This window comes from Kwoniella shivajii, chromosome 2, assembly GCF_035658355.1.
Source record: "Kwoniella shivajii chromosome 2, complete sequence".
In the NCBI taxonomy this organism is placed as follows: Eukaryota; Fungi; Basidiomycota; class Tremellomycetes; order Tremellales; family Cryptococcaceae; genus Kwoniella; species Kwoniella shivajii.
In genome coordinates, this window is record NC_085909.1 from 236,201 (window position 1) to 261,043 (window position 24,843).

The 24,843-nt window shown below is 43.4% G+C and overlaps 8 protein-coding genes across 8 annotated transcripts; 3 read left to right on the forward strand and 5 right to left on the reverse strand.

The window, feature by feature from the left end:
• Positions 1-324: 324 nt before the first annotated feature.
• IL334_001463 (uncharacterized protein) lies at positions 325-1,785 on the forward strand (the record flags this gene model as incomplete). The annotated part of the gene is made up of 5 exons (XM_062933220.1): positions 325-748; positions 905-1,068; positions 1,165-1,207; positions 1,289-1,449; positions 1,642-1,785. 5 exons carry the CDS (start codon positions 325-327, stop codon positions 1,783-1,785), a joined length of 936 nt encoding a protein of 311 aa, XP_062789271.1.
• A 187-nt stretch (positions 1,786-1,972) lies between these two features.
• IL334_001464 (uncharacterized protein) lies at positions 1,973-5,450 on the reverse strand (the record flags this gene model as incomplete). The annotated part of the gene is made up of 3 exons (XM_062933221.1): positions 1,973-3,108; positions 3,170-4,339; positions 4,406-5,450. The coding sequence occupies 3 exons, from the start codon at positions 5,448-5,450 to the stop codon at positions 1,973-1,975; spliced, it is 3,351 nt and encodes a 1,116-aa protein (XP_062789272.1).
• Positions 5,451-5,837: 387 nt separating this feature from the next.
• Positions 5,838-8,007, reverse strand: IL334_001465 (peptidyl-prolyl isomerase CWC27; the record flags this gene model as incomplete). Its single annotated transcript, XM_062933222.1, has 13 exons — positions 5,838-5,948; positions 6,018-6,450; positions 6,504-6,562; positions 6,623-6,732; positions 6,791-6,879; positions 6,940-7,092; positions 7,154-7,205; positions 7,264-7,400; positions 7,471-7,615; positions 7,673-7,736; positions 7,790-7,840; positions 7,912-7,924; positions 7,997-8,007. The coding sequence occupies 13 exons, from the start codon at positions 8,005-8,007 to the stop codon at positions 5,838-5,840; spliced, it is 1,428 nt and encodes a 475-aa protein (XP_062789273.1).
• Positions 8,008-8,497: 490 nt separating this feature from the next.
• On the forward strand, positions 8,498-10,033 carry IL334_001466 (uncharacterized protein; the record flags this gene model as incomplete). Its single annotated transcript, XM_062933223.1, has 5 exons — positions 8,498-8,794; positions 8,879-9,125; positions 9,214-9,495; positions 9,565-9,920; positions 10,028-10,033. The coding sequence occupies 5 exons, from the start codon at positions 8,498-8,500 to the stop codon at positions 10,031-10,033; spliced, it is 1,188 nt and encodes a 395-aa protein (XP_062789274.1).
• Positions 10,034-11,678: 1,645 nt separating this feature from the next.
• IL334_001467 (uncharacterized protein) lies at positions 11,679-12,955 on the reverse strand (the record flags this gene model as incomplete). Its single annotated transcript, XM_062933224.1, has 2 exons — positions 11,679-12,693; positions 12,783-12,955. 2 exons carry the CDS (start codon positions 12,953-12,955, stop codon positions 11,679-11,681), a joined length of 1,188 nt encoding a protein of 395 aa, XP_062789275.1.
• Positions 12,956-16,692: 3,737 nt separating this feature from the next.
• Positions 16,693-19,311, reverse strand: IL334_001468 (uncharacterized protein; the record flags this gene model as incomplete). Its single annotated transcript, XM_062933225.1, has 7 exons — positions 16,693-16,824; positions 16,893-17,116; positions 17,176-17,341; positions 17,398-17,659; positions 17,713-18,731; positions 18,773-19,248; positions 19,290-19,311. 7 exons carry the CDS (start codon positions 19,309-19,311, stop codon positions 16,693-16,695), a joined length of 2,301 nt encoding a protein of 766 aa, XP_062789276.1.
• A 521-nt stretch (positions 19,312-19,832) lies between these two features.
• IL334_001469 (COP9 signalosome complex subunit 5) lies at positions 19,833-21,444 on the reverse strand (the record flags this gene model as incomplete). Its single annotated transcript, XM_062933226.1, has 10 exons — positions 19,833-19,962; positions 20,035-20,237; positions 20,290-20,487; positions 20,541-20,606; positions 20,666-20,756; positions 20,804-20,883; positions 20,947-21,087; positions 21,137-21,188; positions 21,243-21,325; positions 21,397-21,444. The coding sequence occupies 10 exons, from the start codon at positions 21,442-21,444 to the stop codon at positions 19,833-19,835; spliced, it is 1,092 nt and encodes a 363-aa protein (XP_062789277.1).
• A 271-nt stretch (positions 21,445-21,715) lies between these two features.
• On the forward strand, positions 21,716-22,063 carry IL334_001470 (uncharacterized protein; the record flags this gene model as incomplete). The annotated part of the gene is made up of 2 exons (XM_062933227.1): positions 21,716-21,951; positions 22,024-22,063. The coding sequence occupies 2 exons, from the start codon at positions 21,716-21,718 to the stop codon at positions 22,061-22,063; spliced, it is 276 nt and encodes a 91-aa protein (XP_062789278.1).
• Positions 22,064-24,843: the final 2,780 nt, after the last annotated feature.

Consider the following 24,843-nt stretch of genomic DNA (forward strand, 5'->3'; position numbering starts at 1 on the left):
ATTGCCCTATCCTTGGGTCCGATAAAAGTTTACCAGTTTACCAGTCGTTGCCGTGCCGAGTTGACCCAAGTAACAGACAAAATCAGGCACTTGCACTTTGGACGTCATTGGGATATATCGGCGAGTACGATCTCACTGGGCTACAGTTAGTGTTATCACACCAACAACGTATGTCCAGAGATTTTCTGATTGAGACTATGTTGTATAATTGTACATGAGGAATGAATTTGCGTGTTCAAGTCGTTGTGTTTTTGCTCTCAAACTCTCAAGCCAATACTCGAATTTCACAATAAATTTCGCATCATCAGTACATACCATACCATCATGGGTCGAACATTCACTTCAGAACCTTCAAACTGGGTCCATGGAAAAGTGGAAGTCTCTCCAGGAATCAGACTTCACTATGTAGATGTAAAACCTCTCAATTCAAACGGTACCGGAAAAGGTAAAACGATTGTATTGATACATGGATTCCCTTTGACATGGTACTCATGGAGACATGTCATTCAACCTTTATCAGAATTAGGATTAAGAGTATTAGCAGTTGATTATAGGGGTGCAGGTGATTCTGATAGACCAAGATATGGTTATGATAAAATAACAATGAGTAAAGATATTCATACATTCTACAAGAAACTTTTAGGAGAAAATGAAAAGCCTATCATTTGTGGAAAAGATATAGGTAGTATGGTAGCTAGTAATTTGGCTTTACAATTCGAGGATGATATCGAAGCGTTGATTACTTTTGGTGAGTCCGCCTTGAGCTTCAGAAATAACATGAATGGTGCGCACTGCATGCTTCACACTATATCAATGAGGACGGAAGGTTTTGTTATATATGTTTGAACTATTTGACGTATGATATATGAGCTCGGTGGGGGCGTGACTAATCTGTTCAACGTAGAGGCTCCTATTCCTGGAACTGAAACATTCGATAAAGTCACCACAGATCCCAAATCAACTTATAATTTCATTTGGCATTTCTTCTTTCATTTTCAAGCTGATTTACCTGAAATGCTGATCCAAGGCAAAGAAAAGGAATATATCAGTCATTTCTTCCGTCGTTTGGTAAGTCTGTGCCATCCATGTTTCGGTTGTTTGATTAGGTATCGGATTTGCAGCACTCTGCTCAAGTGTTGATATGTCGGATGGGTGAAAATTCAGAGTCACGATCCCTCTTTCTTGACTGATCAAGATCTTGAAGTCTGTGAGTCATCCCTTACAACTCTCGTCGACAATCCCATCGCTGTCATTCAGGAACTAATGCTCATGTACGTGGGAATTATAGATACGAAAGCTTTCGCTTCTTCAGGAGGTATGAGAGCGGGCTTAGATACGTATCGAACATTCCCACAAAATATAGAAGATTTCAGAGGCTTATTAGAGAAAAATGGGAAAGTCAAGGTACCTACATTGACAATGGCAGGTTCAGAATCAGGCATGAAAGTGGTAAGTGAGATGAAAAAATTGATATTAAAGTTGAAATCGATTGTGAATATGACAAAGGCTGACCACACTGCGTTTTCTATCTACCGTTCCATTGCGCTCTTCTTGATCTATACTATTTCCAATCTGTTGGTTCAATTGCCTCGTGTTATTCTGAATCAACTCATGCTTGCACCTCTGTATTGACGCCGACAGTTCATAGAAGACCAAACTCGTGAATATGCCCAAGATGTTAGTTACAAGGAGGTTCCAAATTGCTCACATTACATCTTCGAGGAGAATCCAGATGGATGGATGAAAGTGGTCGAAGAGTTTTTGAAGGATAAGAAATTATTGTAATAGCGAACCGTCTCTTCTGTACGAGTGTTGCACGATTGGACATCGAATTATATGCAGCCAAATACGATATACCAAGCACTGCACTCCTGCCGTCGTTGGATTCGCTGAATCAAAATGTTACATTGAACGAGCGCATACTGTATGAATTGCATATCTAAGTCACAAACACGAGTACAGAACATACAATTTACAAATCATCTAAATCACCTTCCAAGCCTGAATCTTCGTCTCTTCCATTCATTCTACCTGCTGCTCTCCTCCCTACGCTATAAAGAACTTTGACTAACCGTTCTTTTGCAATTTCGAATTTTCTCGATTCTCTGTCCAAGTATCCATGTTGTGTACCACTTGCATCATCATCCTCATCTTCAGATACATCTTCTAGCCTTTCATCTTCATCGTCAGGGATATAGTATGATTCTTCGAATCCAATAAATTTCGTTTGGGTTAACACCAATCTCAAATGAGTTGTATCTTTTTGAATCTTCTTACTAGCTTCGAGTCTTTGTAATCGAGTCAAGCCAGGTTCGTTTACTTCACTCGACGAGATCAAAAATTTGATATAATCAATACAGGTCAAAGCTAATTTATCAATGGCCAAGGCATTTCTAGGTAAACGACTTGCTCTTGTGACTCGATCAACACCATGAGTGGCAAGAACGTCTTTTGAACCAGGATATAAAAGTTCTAACATTGCTGCAATCGAGGACAATCCAGCGCCAGCACCTTGGATTTCTTCAGCTGCCAAAGCAGTGGCCAAAGCAACTTGAGCACTAGGAGTAGGCTTGATGAAGATACCCCATAAGCCGATTAGGATCAAGCCAAGAGCATGAGCAGCTGAGCCTTTGGGCAGACCTTCAATGACCGTTCGAATCTCTTTGTCGAAAGCGGAAGTCTTCAACGAGGATCCGATATCGCATGACTCAAGGTTGAACAACAGGCTCTTTGTAGAGTCGATGGAGGTAGCAGACGCCTTAGCCCGAGTAGAGGCGTCGACCAACCGGACAAAGAATCGAGCATAGAGATCGTGAACGTGAACAAGGGTGATCTGCTCTGCGATAGCGGCGATTGGTGATGAAGTCTTTTCGAGCGATTCAGCGCATCGTAACGCTTCAAACAAAGGTAGTCTTAGTACAGTGGCAAGAGGTAAAGCAGTAGACGATGTAAGCTTAGCTTGGGCTTCTTGCCATACCTGCTGCGGCGACCGGATGAACGGCACGTCAAGTTGAAGCAGGGCGAGTAAGGCGAGAGAGTGAGAGTTAGAAGCTGTGTTGTGTAGATGGAGGGCCACGTGCCATCTCTCTATAGGTGTTGGCTTGATCACTGTATGTCGTCTATTTGTCAGCTTGATTCTAGGCAAAAGCGAGATGTCTTTCTGACTGACCTCTACCAACGATGCCAGCGGCTATCTTGTTCCAATACACCTGATCCTCATCAACGAATTTTTGCTTCTTACCAACCGGTATCGCTAATTTAATACAATCCTTAGCTATGTGAGCTAGGTTTCCAGCTTTCTTCTTCTCGTCCGTTTTGGTCCAACGAGCGATAAGTGGACCTAACGATGCGGCCAGTATAACAGCTACGAGTAACCGCCAAGTCCAATCTACTAAAGTATGAGGTGCTGGTACAATAAGATCTGGCAAACCTCTTGCCAACAGTCGAGAGGTATGTTCCGCGGTTATGAGGGGAACTCTTGATAATATCTGACTTGTCGAGGCTTGAGCGACAACACCGCTCGGAAAGTTCTGACCACCAGATGATGTCTGGGAGGCGGTCTGCTTGAGAACGTTTGAAGCTGAAGGAAGGAAGGAGAAGGACACAGCGAAAGCCGCAAATACTCTTAATCCACCTCCAGCAGCATTTTGAGCAATTGATGCAAGTTGATCCTTCTTTTTGGGACCGGGCTTAGCTCGAGGTTGTTTAGGAACAGCGGCAGTTTTAGCTTTCTTCCTTTTGGGTTGTTCTTCTTCTTCATCATCGATTTCATCGTCGTCGTCGTCCAAAGAATCTTCTTCGGCTTTGGCAGCTGCAGCTGCGTCTGCCGCAGCTTGAATTTGACTTTCTCTTCCGTCGAAGTCAGTCTGCCAGCTTCTGAATTCATCTTCACCTGCTACAGCTAATCTGAAGGATTCTAGTTCGTTGACTTTCCTTTGAAGCATCGCCGATCTCCTTTGTAACAACTCGATATACATTCGAGCTCCGATAAGAATGGTAGCTTTGGCACTAGCGTTAGGTCTGGTGACTTCGCCAAGTCCGTCAACGGTTCCATCGGGAGCCCGGAAATCGGTGGAACGTTTCTGTTCTTCAGATGAAGTATCATACAAAACTCTTAGAGCTGGTATAGCATCCCGTAAGTCTGCTTGAGCAGCTTGTACTTTCTGCCTATAACGCCTTTCGGTCTTGTTGTGTTTACCTACTACTGGCGGGATCCCATCTGTCGACGAGGTATCAAGTACTTTAGGTTGGTTTTTACGAGGTTTAGGTGCCGCAGTTCGACGAGTGACTGAATTCGGTGCCGACTCCATCAAAGGAGGTTGATTGAAACTGAATGGACCTAGATGGGGGAAAAGACGTTCATTTAGCTGACTGACTGATAAAGACGAAAAAGTATTTGACTGACCATTTTCGACCATTCCATATCCTGCACTGTTCATTTGCGAGTGATTCAAAGGCTTGGAATTCAGGCCATTTGGTTGATCTACGGACCAGGACTGCTGTCTAAGTTGTTGAGTTGGCTGCTGTTCCTGTTTGACCCATTGTGGTTGAACGACCTGTTGTTGCGACATGTTTCCAATAGCTTTTGCTTGTTGAGCGAAATCGAAATTCATTGGGAATCCGTTGTCGTTGTTTATATTATTAGACGATGATTGTTTTCTACCATTCACAGCAGGCGAATCTAGATTTAACATATCAAATGTATCGTCATTTGTAGAAGATATTGAATTGGTGTTGATATTCAATAGAGACTGCAGGAAATCTAGGTTACCATCAAACGGATTTGACTGTTGTTGATCTTGTTGATTTAAAGTGTAATTAGGTAGGAATAATGATTGACCTGATTTATTCGAATTACTTGAATTTTGATCATAAAGTTGATTTTGACTTGAACCTTGAGCCAAATTATGAGAGAGGAGGTCTTTACCATCTTCAGATTGGAATAAGACGTCTAATTCAGTCGAATCGAAACTGTTGATAAATGAGAAATCGTCTGTTGCACCAGCTAAGGAGAAGACTGAGTTTGAACTTGGTGAACTGGATGATCTTGGTGAACCATGACCATATGAATTTGATGAAGACGATAAATGCATTGATTGATTTGAAGGTGACAAAGAAGGTAATCTAGATGAAGACGATCCATTGACACTGAAAGCTTGTTGATAAATTAAAGGAGAAAGTCCGTTTCCGTTTCCATTTGGATTTGGATTTGGATTTGGATTTGGATTTGGAATTGAATGATCACTTGTCATTGAGATTGAAGGTGAATGTCGATTGTTATTGTTCTTCAATGAAGAAGATTGATGTACGTTGAGTAGATATGAAGGATCGAGTATCTCGGGTGGGAAAATAATGTTTGAGGGTGACAGCGGCTCTTCGAAGAAAAAGCTGTCTTCGTTGGGATTGGATGACATGATGGGTGGATTACTACTATATAACGATGTTGGCATCGTCATTGACGATGGTAGATTGTTCGGTGTATCCTGATATGATATCGCTTGGTCGACGACGTTGATGTAATGGAATAGTGAGAGTGTTGGTGTATCCTTTGCTTATGTGTTATGTATCGATATGAAGGTATGATTTCAATTGTTCCATCGTGTCATGCATCCTCAACGTACGACATTCAACATCTTTTGATTTCAACATCCCACAATCGTATCATAAATACAGCCATCATTTTCAGAGTGGGACGATGTTTTGACATTGAAAAATGTGAGAAACACGTGGGTAGAATTACCAAATCAGGTAATTTGGGTGATATTATCTCCTTATGAATCGATAATTTGCCACCCAAATGTCTCACACGCTCATTTACAAAGTGAATCAAGATATAATCATCTCCTCCTGCCTACATCGGCAGCAGAGCGCATACCTTTCCTATGACTTTCCTTTTCCTTCCTTGAGCTCTCAGCAAGTTCTCGGGCTTTCGCTCGCGGATCAATGACCTGTAATGTTGTAGGCATTGTTAGTTTGACGATCACGCGACTTTCCTTGGCGGAGATCATGACACTTACTGAATATTCATCTTCCGCCCTTCTCGTCAATTCCTTCTCGTCCACAATGAACTTCAGGCTATGTTTCATCCATGCTACATCATCATCCACTTCCAGATCGTCTTCTCCCCTCTGCTCGTCGGCCATGGCCATAGCTGATGGTCTTTCTTCACCATCTTCAGGTCCTGCTTTAGCGACTTTTCTACTGAATTTACTCATTTCTGTCAATAAGTCATCTTCCTCATCTTTCTTTCCTCTCTTATTGCTATGTTTGGCAGCTGCGCGTCCTCTATTCTGAGAATACCTTGCCAATTCCTGCTCCAATACTGAGGGACCTTTACGACGTTTCGAACGACTTTCATGATCAGAGTCCGAATCAGACACTTCACCCGTACGCTTCTTCAAACGGCGAAGATCTTCTTCCATTCTCTTGATTTCAGCTTGCCGTGCGGTACTGACATCGAGACGTCAGCCCGATTCCCTTTGAAAGCAAAATTTCTAGCTCACCTGCTTCCTGCCTTTTCACGTTCATGTTGTTCTCGGATTGCTTTCAAGTCAACGGCAGCCTAGCTTACGTGTTAGTTTACCGACGCTATACATTCAAGCAATATTGAATATGTGCTCACCTTCTTCTCCTTTTCCCTTTTACTGCTGTCTCCCAAGTTCTTCAGAGAATCAGGCACATTCACATATGCTTCTACCGGTTTGGCAGGAGCAGTATCAGCAGGATCTAGCACTGTAATAGGGTTGGATCAACACACGTATATTTTGCTTACAACTCTAAAAACACTTACAATCTTGTCTAGTCATTCCCTTCTTTTTCACCGTGATTGCAGTTTCCGGTATCTCCTCAGAATCACCAAACGATAGCAGACCGGTATTCCTGCGATTCACGAAGGATATATCAGCAACGTTCATCATGATGGATGGTAGCTTAACTGACTTCTTCGCTTTTGCTCTTTTTTCTCTTTGTTCCATTTCCTTTTTCGCTTCTACTCTAGCTTGTTGTTGTGCTTTTCTCTCTGATGCTGTGATACGTGGTACAATGTCATCGAACGGGTTTTCGATTATCCGTACACCACGAATCTTTGGCGGTCTATGTCGCATCTCATGGTCAGTATGATTGGTTAGTTGAGTTGTAGCTTGAGGACACTCACACTAACGGTCTCTCCTCCGCATCAATATCTTGATTACCGATACTCATCACATCTAGCCATACAGAATCAGTTATCTCCTCATATTTGACTCCAGACGTCGCTGAGCTCACTGTAGATGGTATTTCCAACTATCTTTCCGAATAGAGTATGCTTATTCGTTAATTCATCTGCTTTATCTAATGTAAAGAAGAATTGCGAAGTATTTGTATGCCTTTTACTGTTATTGGCCATACCCATCAGACCTCGCCTATTCGAAGAATCGAAACTGTTTAGCTGATCTAAATCGAGCGTTTTGAGTAGCATCATAATTGACTGACCTGTTGAATTTCAATCTAGGATGTATCTCATCTTGGAATGGTTCGCCGTAAAAACTCTCTCCTCCCATTCCTGTTCCAGTAGGATCACCCGCTTGAATGATGAATCCAGGTACAACTCGATGAAATATCACTCCATCGTAATATCCTACAGTTCTGGATCAGCCTATCATTGGAAAACCCACAACGAAAAAGCTGTATATACCTTCCATTGACAATGCGAGGAAATTCTTCACTGCCTTGGGACATTCTTTACCCCATAACTCAACCTATATAACGCATGTCAGCGCATTTATGGTAACATGGAGACTCGAAAACGCACCTCTATCTCTCCTGCCGTAGTGTCGATGATGATTTTGCCATTGGTCGCAGGCTAGTGAATTGTTGATCTATCAGTACATCCTATCAACAATGAGAAAAGTGGAGGTTGAGAAAAGAAAGTACCTCAGTGACATAACTTTGCTCGAGAGCAGAAATGAGTTAGTCACATCTTTCGTGCAGCACGCATTGAAGCAAGGAAGTGACTCACAGATTACTCATCTCGTACTGATGTCGTTGATGCTAATCAATATGTTGATATCTATGGGTAGAATCATGACTGAGATCTCCTCAAACATAACATGCTTCGTTAACTCTGAATCTTGAGAACACGAACACCCTTCAATGGGGAAAAGTGATGACGGTGGAAGGTAATTGAACTTCAGTGCCACATTTGCGGTGTTATTCGGAGATACCCGCTATATGCGGCAAAGCAAGCATACAACGCGTTCAAGTTACTCTGGTGATATCATTGTCACAATCCATTCATTCAGCCAATTATTGATCATTCATATCTTATAACCAAAGCACATCTTGCGTCAATCTACTCATCGGATACACGCTCAATCAATAGCGGCTACTGACAAGGACTTGGAATTCTTGGCTATCAGACAAAGCCCTCGAGTCATTTAGAAAGCGACTCCTACTTCTATCTCTCTGGCGTCTACGTCTTCGCTCAACCACCTCGATCACATATAACCCTTAATTCGATATGGCCTCTGAAGGACTCACTCGAAGAAGGGGTGCCGGTGCTTCCCCAGCTATAGGATCAGCCTCTCCAGCATTCTCAGATGCACCTTCATTCCCTTCTTCATCTGCCGGTCCTCGAAAACCTGGACAAAACGCGCCAACAAGTTCAGCAGGAGGTTCAGGCGGTGCAGGCGCGATGGAAGGCAGAGGGAAAATAGCTTATGATCCAAGAGATTTCGAAAATGGTGGAGAATCAGAAACGATGCCTAGGTTAACGATAATGGAAGAAGTTTTGTTGTTAGGTTTAAAAGATAAAGCCGTGAGTAAACTTTCAATACTCCGATGTTAGAGTAACATTGCGTCGCTCAGAGTGCTCAACTAATTGCGGAAATGGGAAAAATAGGGATATCTCTCGTTTTGGAATGACAATATCTCATACGCTCTAAGAGGGTGTATTTTGATTGAACTCGCTTTAAGACGTCGAATTGCGATGGTAAAGGATCCATCGCGTCGAAGATTAGCTTTAGCAGATAGACTTATCGAAGTCATCGATGATAGACAGACTGGAGAAACGATCTTGGACGAAGCTTTGAAGATGATGAAGTCAAGTGAGAAGTACGGTACGGGTGCATGGGTAGATCTGATGAGTGGTAAGTGGTAAAACAGTCATATAGGCATTTTGAGAGTTCGAACCTGATGGAGGAGGCTGACGTAGAGATATCATACGTTTGTTTACAGGTGAAACATGGAATGTGATGAAGATAGGATATCAACTCAAACAAGTTAGAGAACGTCTAGCAAAAGGTTTAGTTGACAAAGGTATTTTGAGAACTGAGAAACGAAATTTCCTATTGTTCGACATGGCGACACATCCTATAGCCGACATGAATGCGAAGGACGATGTTATGAGAAGGACTCTGACTCTTCTTACAGCTAGAACAGCTGCCATTCCACCACAGGCTTTACACAAAGAAGGCGTAAAGTACCGACATATGAGAGCAGTTGTATTGGTCTGCGCTGGTGAGTGGTTTTCGACTGTATATAACGTAGGTCATGTGCTGATCGCCTTTTTACTACTTTGGCATATAGCATATGCGTCAAGTGTACTTGAAAACGCACTCCAAAGACTTTCGTACGATTCACGAGAAGCGGCATTTGCAAGATGTGATGATATATTAGCTGAATTTTCAACATGGCCATTTGGAGTGACGACGTCAAATGTCGCTGGACCAGTGGCTATCGGTGGGGGTACAAGGAAACGAGAAGGCGGAAGTGGTGGTGTGGGACGTGAAAGTGTGCAAGAACTGGTTAGAGAAGTAAGAAAAGAGATGGCTTCCAGTCAAGTCACTCAAGCTGGAGCAGGTGGCGGTCAGGAAGAACAAGAAGATTTATGCTTTGAGATAGTAGCTACAGTTTTAGAGATTTTCGGTCGGATGGATAGTTTGGTAAGTCTGTTATCTCCACACTTTGACCCTTATACTGTACCTTCTTTGTGCCTTTTAGTGATCGGAAGAAACTTTACTGACAATATCGTTGTTTGACATGTACTTAGCTTTGATCTGACTTACTCGTTTGTTGATGTCAATACTCTAAAAGGAATATATATATCTCTATATATATACAATACCAATTTATGCTACACACACAGAAATCAGTTTTCCATCTTGCCCTTTCCTTGTTAAAACCACATAGACAAATTCGTCCGATCCTATCTTCACGTTGAATACAAAAGCAATCTATATTTTGTTATTCCATATCTGTCAATTAGATCTCTCCCCGAACGCATCTTCGCCTATGCGTCAGGCGATTACACCATACAAAGTATACGAGCAAGATTCGAGTTCAAAGTGATTCCAATATTGTGACATGACTGAAGCTCTGTATGTAAACCTATATCCTTTGATTTCGAGTGCATTTCTGAGAGCGACCAGTATTCGAAATCTCATCATTCCTTTCACTTGTTCCCCTGCGCTACTCCCAATATGATGTCTCAAGCCTCCCGGCGTTTCGGAACCTGCGCTCCATCGAGCAAATGGTCATCTTTACCGCTGTCGTCGGAACTCATGACACCGTACATTGTGAAGGGATAAGTTTCCACTAGATACTGAGAAGACATTATGTTAGATGTGAATCAAGGTCTTCCCTTTTTTTGGTTTCCGAGATATTGGAGCATTTTCGAAAGTCAAGATACATCCCACATGAAATATAAGGCACCGTAACAAGACATTGCAATCAAGATAAAAGTTGGTCCAGCGGGGGAGCAGATGGAGGGGTAGAGTCGGGGGTAAACCATATGTCCTTCTCAAGATATACGTGCCTCGAAATCATGTTCACCTTCTCCATATCATGTACACACACATACCTCGATGCGATATGAAGTGAAATCCGATAATTATCGGTGAAAAGTAAGTGAGTTAAATTGTATTTGTGATTTTTAATATGGGACTTTGTCACTCTAGTTTTTTTCCCATGCGGGTAATCAGTTTCAGGTAGTTAGTTGAATGTCTTCCGGTTGTTACGGGATTTAAAGAAATTCCATTTCTTCGGACACAAACCTTCCATTGTAAAAGGAACTCTCACCCCCCACATGGACAGCATGAAGCAAAACTTTAAATCTCAAACATTATGGCTTGGTCGGACCAAGTCAAACCGAAGGCGTTACATGCTTAATGTGTTATCAATGATGTATAATGCAAGCGAGTGCGGACTGCAAGTGAAATTCAGATGAGCCTCAAGGAGACGTTTTTGAAACGGTAAACAAAGATTTCAGGCAAAAAGCCCCTGTGAAAGATATTGTTTACATGTCGAGATCATTCCAGCACTAAGTATAGATAGTCCGTATAACGTAGAAACAGGAGAAAAGGCGTCTTCAAGCATTTGTAAAGTGAGGAATGGGATGTATGTGGAGAAATAATAGCTACAAAAGTGTTATAGTGTCCCATTCATCAAGAAGTATAAAGATGACTGTTAAATCCATAATATATAGGATTCTTCTGCATAGTCCGTTCCGGGCGGGTTGTGGGTCGTTGAAATTGGCGACTTCAACTTTTTTTGAGTATTTGAATTTGTTGATGCTACATGATTGTGATGATGATTGTGACAATAGAGGAAACACGGTTGATTTGTGAAATTTCACTGCGATTTGCGTTGACATGAGATCTGGCGTCCCTCTTCTTCACTTGTACTGATTTCGCTTGTTTTGATTAAAATTGCATTGAAGGTGAAAAATACTCGTCGGAAGAAAGGGTTGGTGTAGGTGTTTGGTAGTAATCGACTTGAGTTTCTGGTACACCGATACCCAAGCCGACGAGATGCTCTTTTTGTTGAGGAAGAGTCATTTCAGGTGCAAGGGTAGGTGAAGTCGAGGTACTTTGACCAAGTGGTGAAGGGGAATAATACAAAGGTTGAGGTTGTTGTGATTGTTGTTGGTGATGGTGATATTGGTGGTGGTGGTGATGGTGCTGTTGCGATGACATGAAGGGCACTTGGAAAAGGGGAGGTGTGGGGAAAGGGGTTTGATATGCGGGAGTCACCGGTGATGAAGCGGTGTGATGGTTTGGCTTCATCAGATTAGGAGTGACAGGATGAGGAGGTCGCATATACGTATCAGTAGGTAAATGAGGTGAGGAATATGATGTAGGTAAACCAGATTGCACCATATACTGAGGAGGATAATCTGACTCTAGTGAAAGGGATCGAGGAGAATCAGATGTAGGGTGATCCGGTAAACCAACTTGCATTTGACCTTCAAGGTATGCTTGATGCATTGGAGTATGTTCAAGTACAGATGGGAATGATGAAGTTGGAGTAGAAGACTCGAAATGAGTTTGAAGAGGTTGTTGACCATGATTCCAACTGTTATACATCCATTGGGGTGATTCAAACATAGGTGGTGATGATAATGCTGGTGCGGAAGGTGGAGTGACCCACGGCGCGACACCGTTATTAGGCATAGAAACCGATCGACGGTGTCCCAAATGAGGTGGTCGGATTGGTCCAGGTCCAGACATGAACGGAACATTGTATACAGGTTGATCAGAGAAATAAGGTGAGGAAGTGGTAATGGGGGAAGTGTAGGAAGATCCCTTGTTGGCTTTAGCTACAGCTTTCTTCTCCCTGGTCGCCCTATTGACTTCTTCGGGTACAGGAGCATATTCACAGTCCCTCTTTGCTCGAGTACAATTTCGACAAGGCGAACCCCCACAACATCTTATTTTACTATGGGAATGCGCACATAGAAGTTAGTTTATATACAATTGCATTGACATTGATCAGGACTATTTCGGATAGATGGGTTTCATACTCACCGATGTCGACAGTATTGACAGGCCATTGAGATACGTTGACGTCGACCAGGGGAGTGAGACCCCTCTGGAAGACCCATGGGATAAGCTGAGCCGTACCCGTCGAACGCTGAAGGCATCTCGTGCATATGGGGTTGATGCATGAGCACAGATGGCGTAGCGAGTGTAGCGTTCATGCTGAGTTAAGTGTTTCCGGAGTTTCTGTAGTCGAAGATGAGGTTGATATGATCAGGAAGAAGTTGTGCGTGATGACGAATCAAGCGGTGACTGCTGAAATACAGTTATGCTTTTACTAGTACCAGAATGGATTGGTGGAAGAAATAGAGATATGAAGCGAAGTGTAAATCAAGGAAGTGGGCGTTTTGGGAGGTGAAGATAACGCAAGTTATGAAAAAGGAAACCTCAGTGACTATATATCGTTTGTCTCCTAGGTCTTCAACAGTGATGATTTGGGACCCTCTGAGTTTGTGCCTAATGGTGACCGACCTCGTAGGAGTGTTTCGTTTGTGACAGTTTCAAAATAGGGAACCAAATTCGGCTTGGTTGTAACCACTTGAAGTGAAAAAAAGAAAGAGAGTCGTTCAGCACTGAAATTGAGGACGATCAAGACGAATTTTGACTTTTTGCCCTTTCCTTGTCTTAATCCCCTCCCTGTCTATTTGGCGCTAGGTACAGTGGTAATAGATCCTGTTGAAAAGTGATTAAAAAGGGTAACGTGAACAGTTAAGGGGTACGTTTCCGAACAATCTAAAAGTTGGAGATGAATGTCTCGGTTGAATACAAAATGTTTCACTTTTAAAAAAGAGGGAGAAATATCATTGTTCCCTTTTTTGGTCTGGGAGATGAACCAAGTAGTGAGATGGTGGTATATCAAAGACGAATTCGTTTGGATAGCGAATACGCTTCTTCTTTTGGTTCATATAACGTTACAAGTTTGGACAGTCTGAGATGGGACGATACATTCACATATTTCTTAATACTCTTTTCCTTGGGGATCGAACCGTTTCGGACGAAAATCAGGTCTCACCGTTAATATGCGCTTTGGACCAATCAGTTGCTCTCATATGCACAGAGCCTCCAAGGCTTTTGCCCCTTCAATGCTACCAAAAACCGGAGAGTAGGGGGACCGGAGTATACGTACATGTATTTTGATGCACTGAATTAACGTACGTCAGGTCAGGTTGGGAAAAAAAAAGTTGAGCAAGAAAGCTGGAAGGAAAAAAGAGCAACGGGTCACCCGGTGCCATAACGGCATTATGACCATGATAGAAGATGAAGCAATCGATTTCATGCAGCTGTCCATCCAAGTGAGGTCCGTACATTCCGGTTGGTCAAATGATTGGGACACTTGTCAAATCAGTGATTCAGGGCGCATGTGGTAGACGTAAAAAAGATGTACGTTGATTTCTAAATCCTTCCAAAACGCCCCTGAAAAAGAAAAAGAACGAAAAAGCAGGGCCGAACGCCCACGCGGATTAAGCAAAAGTGCCACGATGCCTCCGAAAGCTCAACGTCTACCTAGACAGGAAACTGACCTGATGACGAGAAAATCACAATCCTTCCCTCTCATAAAGCGGAGCCGGCTAGTGGCTTCTCCATGAACCTGGTTAGTATGACTCCCCTTATCTCATTGCGGATTTTTCCTGACTATAATGATTTCATTTCACAAATACTACTATTCGGTTCAGTTTGAATATCTCTAATCCGTGCCACGCAATCAATAGACGGGATGTAAAAGAGTTTGGAGAGTTCTCATGAGCTTTCTCTTCTGAGTGCGAAAGTGATTAGCCGGTCTACCTGAAGACATTCCGTACCTCCGTTCCGATTTCAATTGGTGGAGGCGACAGGTGATCTATGTTTCGGACAATCCTTAGCAAAAGAAATCTGTTACGTGCTCGCCCTCGGAAGCCAAACCTCCGATCTTGGGGAGGCGAACCGAGACATGGTAACGACAGCAGGTAGCCCCTGATGCGATCATCCCAATCATTTAAAGTGGTTCCGGAATTACGGTAGCTTTTGTCCTGGTTCCTAAACCCTGCAAAGGAATGCTGTAATACATTACACTCTTGCCTTTTGGGAAGAGGGATGCAACGTATGGAGGTTATGCATTATGAGAAAATTCGTGCCTGGAAAAGACGACTCCATATCGTTGGGTCAGTCATAAGCGTGGGTGACAACAAGGGACCATGACCTCAAAAGTCGGCTATCTGCGTGAGGCTTGTATAGTAGGTTTCAGCCAAAATTACGATACCTCTTTTTCATATGACATGTGGGAAAATCATATTGTTAAGATAGATACACGTACGCCACACCTACATACGTTTAAAAAAATGGGTAAAGCTTCACTGAGGTCGGCGTTACTCTGCGGAAACAACCTGTTCTGTGGATTCTCATGAAATATCATAAAAATTGATGTGAGAAAAAATGTCATCGCTTACGAGAGGCATGGAAACTAATTAGATGGTTGCAGTAACACATAATAGTAAGTAGTGTACAGTAGTTATTCTTTTTGCCACTAGCTTATACTGCTGACATTCGCCGAGTACATCTGGGAAAGAGATCTTTCATTACGGCTATTATTTCGTTTGTATGTCGAGCCCAAGCTCACGACTTGAAATTAGCAATCGTTGGAATCTATATATGGCATAAATTCAATAAGTAACGTTGTGTCATACCGGCAGTCCCCTAGTGAGATCTGAGTTCGTTCTCACTGACTCGAGTTAGATCATTGTCTCAGATGATGTACTAAGATCTGTATGATTCGATCACTTGCTTGAGGGATAATAGGTATGGGTTACATAAAGCCTCAAATGAGCCTTTGCATACAACAGTGAACAGGTCAGTCATTGATTCGTCATCACATCATCAAGGTAAGCGAAGTCTGCGCTATATGGGCCGTTTCGATGATCATTGCTTCAATCGATCTACTCTACAAAGGGATAAAAGGGGATAGATCTCGTAAAGTTTTAGTTCCGTTTTCAGCAAATTGAGGCTCATTTTAGTTACTTCACCAAAAATTCTGTCATCAGGGTGCCTAGATTCAATCCCGATCCGAAAAGAAAATCAAGCTTATTCCTATCAACCGCTCTATGACCACCTCAGAATTGAAGCCATTTCATAGGCTTTACCAGTCAGGACTCAAATCCCGGATAGATTGGTGTAAGGTGAGGTATTCACATCCGAACGTATTCCTTGTTTCAGGTGACGCCATCATCCGAGCTAACCTCTTTCTGAGTATCATAACAGCAGCGCCTCCCGAGTCAAGACTAATATCAAGGGATACAGTACGGTTTGCCAAGCTCATTCACCGAGTTGAGCGTTCCTCAACTCAAGCGACTGATCTTTCTGAACCGGACAAAAAAATGAGAAAAGAAGGCCATTCTGCTTGCTCGATGTGTCTGTAGCAACATAGATCGAACGCCTAAATTAGGCATAGCGGAACGCAAGCCACATTGATGAAGAAAATCCTAGGCTAGCTCAGTGATCATTGCTAATCACGCCACAGATAGGATGATCAGGAAATCTGGACGCGAGAGTGACGCTTCGATACTTTCTGCCGTGTCAATCAATCATGTCCTCGGTAGAATATCATAATCCTGCAAGGATGTTCAACCGGAATTCGCAAAACTCGGGCTCACTAATTGTAGAGTTTTGGGCTTCTGTCAGTGTGACGAGATCTCCACAGCTTGAAGCGTCGACAATGCAGATGAAACCACTGCACCTGATGTTCAGTAAGACATGAATGCAGCCACGTGGTTAGAGCAGCAGATGATTTTTCCAAATACTGAATGTCTAGACTCAATTCAGGCGTCTTACTTATGGCGTACAGCTCAACATGCTTCGTCAATAGATGTAAGAATATGCATATGTATTAGACTTGAATAGATCAGAGTGTTTGTTGATGACACATCATTTACGGTCTCATAGGCTTTAACCATTTATCCGCTGCTTCAAATTGTCCGATAACATCCTCGCCTACCACTCTTTGAGCAAGTGACGGATTTGGTCCTTGTTCTTTGTCAAGGGATCGAATAGCAGCCATGATCTAAACAAATGCGATTCATCAGGTCCATTCGTCTTTCAACGATCCAATCAATGATAAGGGCTACTCACTGAATCCCAAAATCTGAACCCTCGTTCAACCTCTTGCAGTGGCGACCTCACACTGGAGAAGGATTGTTCGACGAAAGACAATGCATCTTTCTTTGATTGCGTGGCTTTTTCGGATCCAGCATCTGCTTCAGTGATGGTGTCATCGAAGTGATAAGTGGTAGCATCAAGATAAGTTTTGATTAGGATACCGAATCCAGTATTCACTTCGCTTTGGAATGGTAAACCTAGATAAATGACGTCAGTCGTAATTTCGAGTCTGAGTTTGCCAAATGATAGCACTTACTGAGCATGAGATCTTGAACGTCTTCCCGATTACGTCTAGCACCTCCGGAAAGCAGAGCATGGACTGATACAGCCTCGCATAGATGTCGCAGTGATTTTGATAACGCTCTAACGAAAGAGTTGAATACCAATAATTCTCGAGATAAAGGACCAACCCATTGTTGCGGCTAAGAAAAATATCAGCCGTGCTCTTCACGATACACTAAAGCGTAATATGACTCACCCTAAATATAAGAGGTAAAATAGATATACATCGCATGATAAGTAAGATGCTCTTCTGCTCCTCATCCGTACCGAAGCTGGGTCCACCGGACAAAATTTCTGCCTTATCCCCTCCCCACCTGGATCCGTGAATAACTCCAGCTCGAAGTAATTCCAGAAGCAGATATAAGGGTTCCTGGAATCGGTCGTTGACACGAGATGCAGCATTTGCGGCATATAGGGCCTTACCAATCAGACTCTGAGTATGGTTGGCGTTGACGAAGCTGATTGAGAAGATGAGCTTGAGCCACCGTCAACGTCTGACAGATAAACGTACCCTCTTAACTCCATAAGACGCCATAATACATTAGCCACGAGCTCGTCTTTCTTGTCCAATACCCTTCCACCCTTTTCCCTTCTGGTTTGAGCGGCTATCTCCTCACTGACCAGTGCACCGATGCAGAGCTTGAGATCAATAGTTGACGAGTTCTGCCTTCTGAGTTCTGATTCTATTATATTCATCGGTACTGTCCATCCCCCAAGCTTTTCGACAAGTGAATGGGTAGTGGCATCATTGAAGGGGACGATAGCACCTTGGGGTGCTGCATATGGAGGATCAAAGAAGTAGTGCGCATTAATTCGACGTTTAGACCAGTCAGGATGTAAGACACTGGTAAGCAAGGCAATAGTGGTGCAACGAGGTGAAGTAGGTCCTTCCGTAATGACATCCTTGATGAATCTGTGATAATCGGTAGTATCTGCCAAAGGTTGACTTTCATGTATCATTCCACTGGTCACCCATCCAACCACTTGGGAGCTGATTAAACCTTTGCAGATATAGAAATACAGCTCATCGGGAATTCGAGGCGAGAAGATTTCGTCGAGTTCACCAGGAATATCTGAGAGGGTGAATGCCTGACCGAGAGGAGCAACGACTGTCGGTAGAGGAACGCAAGTACCTTCGGTAGTAAGCACAAGAGAGAATTTGATAGCGAGACGAGCTTTCCAGAATGCGTCAATATAATTTTGCGTCTTGAATTGATTGTCTCGCCAATTTTGACAAACGAGAATACCGGATTTGTGATGACGCATAAGATCGATTACTGTCTTGACGGCAAAGTCGTTGGCGATAGGAGGGAAAGTACGAGAGAGTGATGAGCCAGCAAGGATAGCCATATCAAGGAATTGTTCACTGGTGAGGTTAAGATCTACCAGAAGGCGAGTTTTCTCCACAAATGTAAAGTTGGTTGTCCAGTCGGTAGAAGTTATTACTCGTTCAACGGGCCACATTAAGCATTCCGTCGAAGAGTAAATAGCGTGTATATAACCCTTGGGGTGTTGGAGCAGATATGCAAGCTGATTTGTTTCAGCGTAAGTTAAAATGGTGAGCGACTCACTTGTGCAAACTCTATATAGGGTGCGATAACAAATTCCACAAATCGATGTCTGAATAATCTGATGATGGATCTTAACAAATCCTTTGAGTCCGTCCACGATCCATTCCTTATCGCGGTGAGCTGCATGATAGCTCTTTCAACCTGACCATTCTCATAGAAAGACCATGCTTCATTCTTCACCTGGGTCTCTCGTTCTGCTTGGGGGTCGGGTCCTTTCTGCGGAGGTCTGGAAGCGAGTGGTAGACCGGAAAAGACAAAAACAGGTTTGATGTTCAACCTTTCTAATGAGCGAAGATCTGTTTCTATCTTGGCAATTATCCCAAGAGGTAAACCACCGGTAGCGGCGACGAGAGGTTCACGAGAGTCGGCATCAGAGAGGAGATGATGGAGGTAATGAGTTGCATCAATGCCAAGACGAGTGTTGGCTATAGCGGAAAGAGGACATGTGTTTACAAGCTTCCTCTCGCGAAGGTAGACTACGATATCAGCAAGAAGTCATCAATTGTCGCACACTCACCGTCAAGACCTCGGATACCCATCGTGAACTCTCTCGCAAGTTACAGGAAGATACAAGCAGACTTTCCAGACCAAAAGCTGATTCCAAGAATGACTCGAATAGAAATTGAAGTCACCACCGCGAGCCGCGGCTCTTGAGATTGTATGAGAAGTCGTGCGCTCTTGAGCAGCAGGAGGGTATATCAAAGACAAAGATGCAGCGTTTCCGTTAGGGGGGACTATCCAGGAGATGCCAGGTATCAGGACAAAGTGTCTATCGCTACTTCTGTATGTGTATAAGAGATGTGTGAATTGCATCTCGAGCTGTGTCAGGATGGGGGGATGAAGTGCTGCTATAGCTTTTGTCCCCTGACGCATTGTTACGGCATATAGGCCAGGAAAACAGGGGGATTGGCCACGTGGGACCTAATGGTGTGGTATTGTTCCCCTGTCTCCGAGTAAAATCACATAAAAAAGGTCGATTATCATTATTATCATTACAAAGGAACGTGAAAATTATCTATTCTACAGCGTGGATCTCTTCCTTCCTCCCTTATATTGTTGATCACTGTCTTCCTTGAACCGTCATTTTGGCGATTGTGGGATCTAATGGCGCGTTGAGTGGAGTGTTGAAGAGCTTGTCCTTCAACAGTTGGGCAATCATACCATTTTGTGCTTCAGACGCGATGCGGGAGCTGCAGGAGATCTGATCAGTCCCTGCTCGCATATGTATAGCGTGGAAAGGAATAGATTGAGCAGGAGCTTACCTATCTTTAGCTGCCTTGCTGAGTGGCGTGTCCTCATTTTCAACACCAGCAAACTCCTTGGAGTCACTCTTGGCTTTGCCGGTTGTTTGCCCAGCTGGTGTCGATTTGAGTTTGAGACTGGAAGAGGAGTTACCAAGACCAGATGAAGCAGCTTGAAGCTTCGCGTTGAGATCGGTGATTTGAGATGTGGAGTATTCGCGATTCTGGAGATAGGATGTTCAGCAAGTGACAATAACCACTTGACAATGGACTTACCGATGTCAAAACACTGGAACTCAACGTGGCGACCCAATATTTGTTCCACAGAAGATCAAGTAGTTGTTCATCTAATTTGGTCTTGTATATCTCCACCTTAAGGGGGTAATATGCATTGGCATGAACACCGAAATCTTCGATCTTGTCCATGGGGATTGACTGGTACTGAGAAGTACTGGCAGCAGGTGGTTTGTATCCCTAATTCAGATGTGAGCAAATATGAGCGACTGCTGAGTATTCAATTAGCTCACCTCTGGGTAAGTCCGGAAAGCTCCAATTTCAACTTTACCAGCAGAGACTGTTCTGTTTGGGTCAATCTAGAACAAAATTAGGTCTATATTATCGTCAAATAATTGAAGAGCCTGAAGTGACCCACTACTACAGCAAGGTATGGATCGTTGAATTTCTGCTGGTTGAGCTGAGTGTTCACATCTATTCCAGATAGCCAACAGCCGTAACCGGGATGTCTATACGATGATGAGCTCTCAATCGATCAGCAACAAAGCTGACCTACGAATGGTACCAGCCTCTCAGTAATTCCGTCTTTCCTGCTTCTCTGGATGATTCTTGAAAGCTGACCATGTACTCCATCGCCTAGACTCAACGTCAATAGTAGAATGAGTGCATATACTTGTGAAACTCATATGATGTACTCACCTCATTTCCGGCATTGACTCTGGTCTCTGTTCCCTGTACAGGTAACGCGGCTGCATCCATTATCCAGAAGACACCATCCTTGACTCTACCATACATTACTCCCATGATCTCGTAGATACCTCCAGATCGCGCATGAGTGACCTGTCAGAATGGTATAAGCTTCATCGCATCACAGACAGAACCTGCTTACCATCTTAATCAGTGCAACAGCCGATATTTTGACGGTATGAAAGTAGTGTGGACTATGTAGAGCCATGAGCTTACGTTCACGGAATTGAAACAAAGCCAGAGCTTACTCAGTTGACCAAGGCGCTTGATCTTCCAAAGCTTTCTCTTCCTCCCGAGGCCATTGGAAGATTGCGGCAGATGGATCGACCGACTAAAGGCGTGACAACTCGATCAGCTCATATTCATTAAACTCCAAGTGCGATAAGCGTGAAATATGCTCACCTGAACATCATTGTTCAACTCAAAAGTCTTCCTTGCTGTTGATCCCATCTTGTGATATCTGATGTCGATATGCCCCTTAATGACTCGAGGAAGAGGAGGAAGTGAAGTGATGGCATATACGGTTGAGTTATTCCTCACCCCGTCACCACTCTGTGTCAGTTGCACAACCTCCACTTTCAGCTTTCTGAGGGGAGATAATTACGTAACTGATTCCACTCTCACAAAAGACGCTTGTGCGTCTCATTACTCACTGCTAGTATCTGAAAGTATACTCTATACTGCTACTTCACTCATTGTCCAGTCCCTCAATACCGGTGATATGTCACTATCAAATTATACAGACAGCGAGATCAATGAACCATGGTCAACCCCATCTGCTGGGGCACTTCCTGAACCTACGGTAGAATCAGCATTAGAAAAAGAAAAAGTAATCAAAGATATCCTTTCTCTCCGAGATGGTTTGCGTGGATTGTTAGTGAGGATCACGGAGGTAGAAACGGATAATGAGAAATTGAATAAAGACAATGAAATGCTCAGTGTATATATTGATAATCTGTGAGTGCTGGTCGTCGCAATACTCAATGACGAATACAGCTCGTTCCCGCTGATTTGATTTGTCACGTTCAGAACAAGAAACTCAGTAGTCGCTGCTGGAGCCAAACGATAATTTCAGTCTGTTCTCGTATGATTGAGCCCAATCTGCAAATCTTCTGTCCCATCCTCCAATTGTATCTATATATTCTCTACGCCAACTGAGAGCTCCGCCCTCTCCGCCACCTTCTCACAAAGTCAGACTTTGAAGGATCACCGATGAATCATCAAAGGATGCAATGTAGTTGATGCTCACCAAAGAATCTGCATTCACCACAGTGCCATCATCAACCAATTACAAGGAGATGAAGAGGTAGAAAGAACTAAAATATATTGTCCTTTGATCAATGTTAATCTCCCTTATACATGGTTATCGCATGCTAGGTAGCCAATATTAGTTTGAGTTGTAGGATCACGATAGTAGACGGACTTCTGTAGATACTAGATTATCGTATTTGAGCGCATGTACTCTCACTGAGATCATTCTCATGAAGTTTGTGTAAAAGACCTAAACATTGGACCTCCTTCCGCTCATGATGCGATTCCAATCTCACAAATCTATCAACATGATCGCTCATCGCCTCCATCTAAGTCAACGCGGCTGTCCGAAGACATTCACTTGGTAGAACACCGTCCTGAAGAGTATATCCATGCTCCTGGGACATTTTCAATCACCCTACACCAATATACTGGAACATCAAGTAGACCACAGTCAGCGCATCATCCGATGCAAGTTAGGAGAGGTGGCGAATCACGTTAATGAGGGGAGTGCCATACTGTGATACATAGGCCGTCTGTTGGTCTTCTTATCATATGCTGCTGAGCCAGTCCGGCAGTGGTGATTGATAGTCATCACCACAGCGTGACTTGTGACTTTATATGTCTCTCTATTGAGATACACCCTCTTCTCATGGTCCCCACCACCTGCTGTGTGAGTGATGATTAGAGCCAGACATGACCTGTTGTAGATCCCGAATCGCTGACCATGCCGTGGAAGTAAGCTTGACAGAATTGGTCGAAGAACGGAGAAGTGAGATTCCAACATCTTCATCGGATTATTCAAGATCTAACGATGAACCATTACATTGTGCTTCTCCCATTGATTTCGTATCACCAGTATGATCCGTATTCCTTCAGTCAGCCTGCGCAAAAAGCAGTGATATGGTGACTTGATAGACAAGTGATTCGAACGTCGTCAATCAGGTTCAACAAGTGGTGCTGAGACTGAAAGGGGATTAGCGACGGTAGTGCAAAAAGCGAGGAGGCACGAATGTACTGTAAGCGTTCATACATTGTTTCTCACCTGACTTGAAAGGCAGATACGCCCTTGCAACTGAACAAGTTCATCTTCGTCTTCGTGCTGTACCTCTCAAAACGGCTGGTGTCACAGAAGAGCTGAGATGACTCATGCAACAGATGTGTCTCATAGTTGCTGATTGAGACATCTAAATGTCTACTTCAAGTCGATCATGCGTTGACAGTCAAGTGAGGTGAGGCCACACAGGCGCTCAGTTGATTTTATCAAAGAGGATAATTGTTTCCATTCCTAGCTCAACGCACTCCGGTTAACAAGTCAGATAGCTCAGACCGTCACTAGCCAATGGTAATGCTCCTGAGGGAGAATCTATCAACGCTTTCTGAATCCTAACATATGCGAGTAACAGTGAATATAGGTCCAATCGAATAGAAGTATCTGTCAGCAAAGGGAGAGATTGATGCAAACCGTTCCATATTTGGGTTAGGGTCAGTCCCAATCAGAATGCGACGTTGGGGAACAGGTGTAGACAGCCTCTGCTTTGCGATGGAAGTAGCTCTGCATGTGCATGATACAGAGTCGTCGTTGTTACTTCTCGAAACATAGCATTACATAGCATTTTGATTTTGTACGGTTGCAGTATTCGCCACGATGCAACACTTGCCGTACGAACCAAGGAGAACGCCACTTTTAAAAATCCCGTTAAAACCCCGTCCTTGATTGTTATTTCCCCTTTCGTTGAACGATGAGCGAGATGACAGGTTTGCTTCTTCTGCCACAATCGGTGTTAACACTGCATATTTCCGATAATTTGCAATCATGACAAACTGTAAACACTGCTTGTTTGTTTTATCGTGCTTTCCTTTGTCGTGCCCTTGGCTTTCCTGCCCTCATCCTTTCATCATTTGAAATAGTATTGCAAATTACCCTGAAATCAAAGGATCCCACATGCAACGTCACCCCCCGTCACTTCTTTTGTGTTTCCCTCTTTCCCCCTGCCTCGCCTTCGGTCACAATTGAAAAAATGGATTCGACTACGCAGAACATCCTCCCACCACTCGACAAACACACCATAGCATATAATCCCCCCCTTCTTTCTTTTTCCCATCTCCACCTTCTCTTCTTTCTTTTCTTCAACCCTCAACACTTCACGACACTCCACTCACGACTTACACTCACTTTCGACACTCTTCAAACTCTTCATCAAGTCAATACCTCATGTTGTCGTGAAACTCACTCGTCTTTAAGCACTGAAGTGACTATTGAGATATCTGACACCCTTCTCTGACTAAGTTGCGGCAAAGATAGTCTTTAAGTTGGACAACCTCTAGTAAGCTCTCATTACCTACGGTTCTTGTGGTTTCTAGAGTGTTGACACCGTGCTTTTCTATTTGAAAAATCAGGTGAGAGTCTATGACTCGTTACATCTTCACATGCGTTGCCATTGTTGAGTTGGTTGGCTTCTTTGTGCTGTCAAACCTTCTTGTTCTCTTCTCTCCATCCCCACAGGAGTTGATAGAGCACCTTTGAAAACGATATCGACTGGACATTTGCTTCAGCCCGTCGACACTTACCTCGCAATCGGGAATCATCATTTGCCA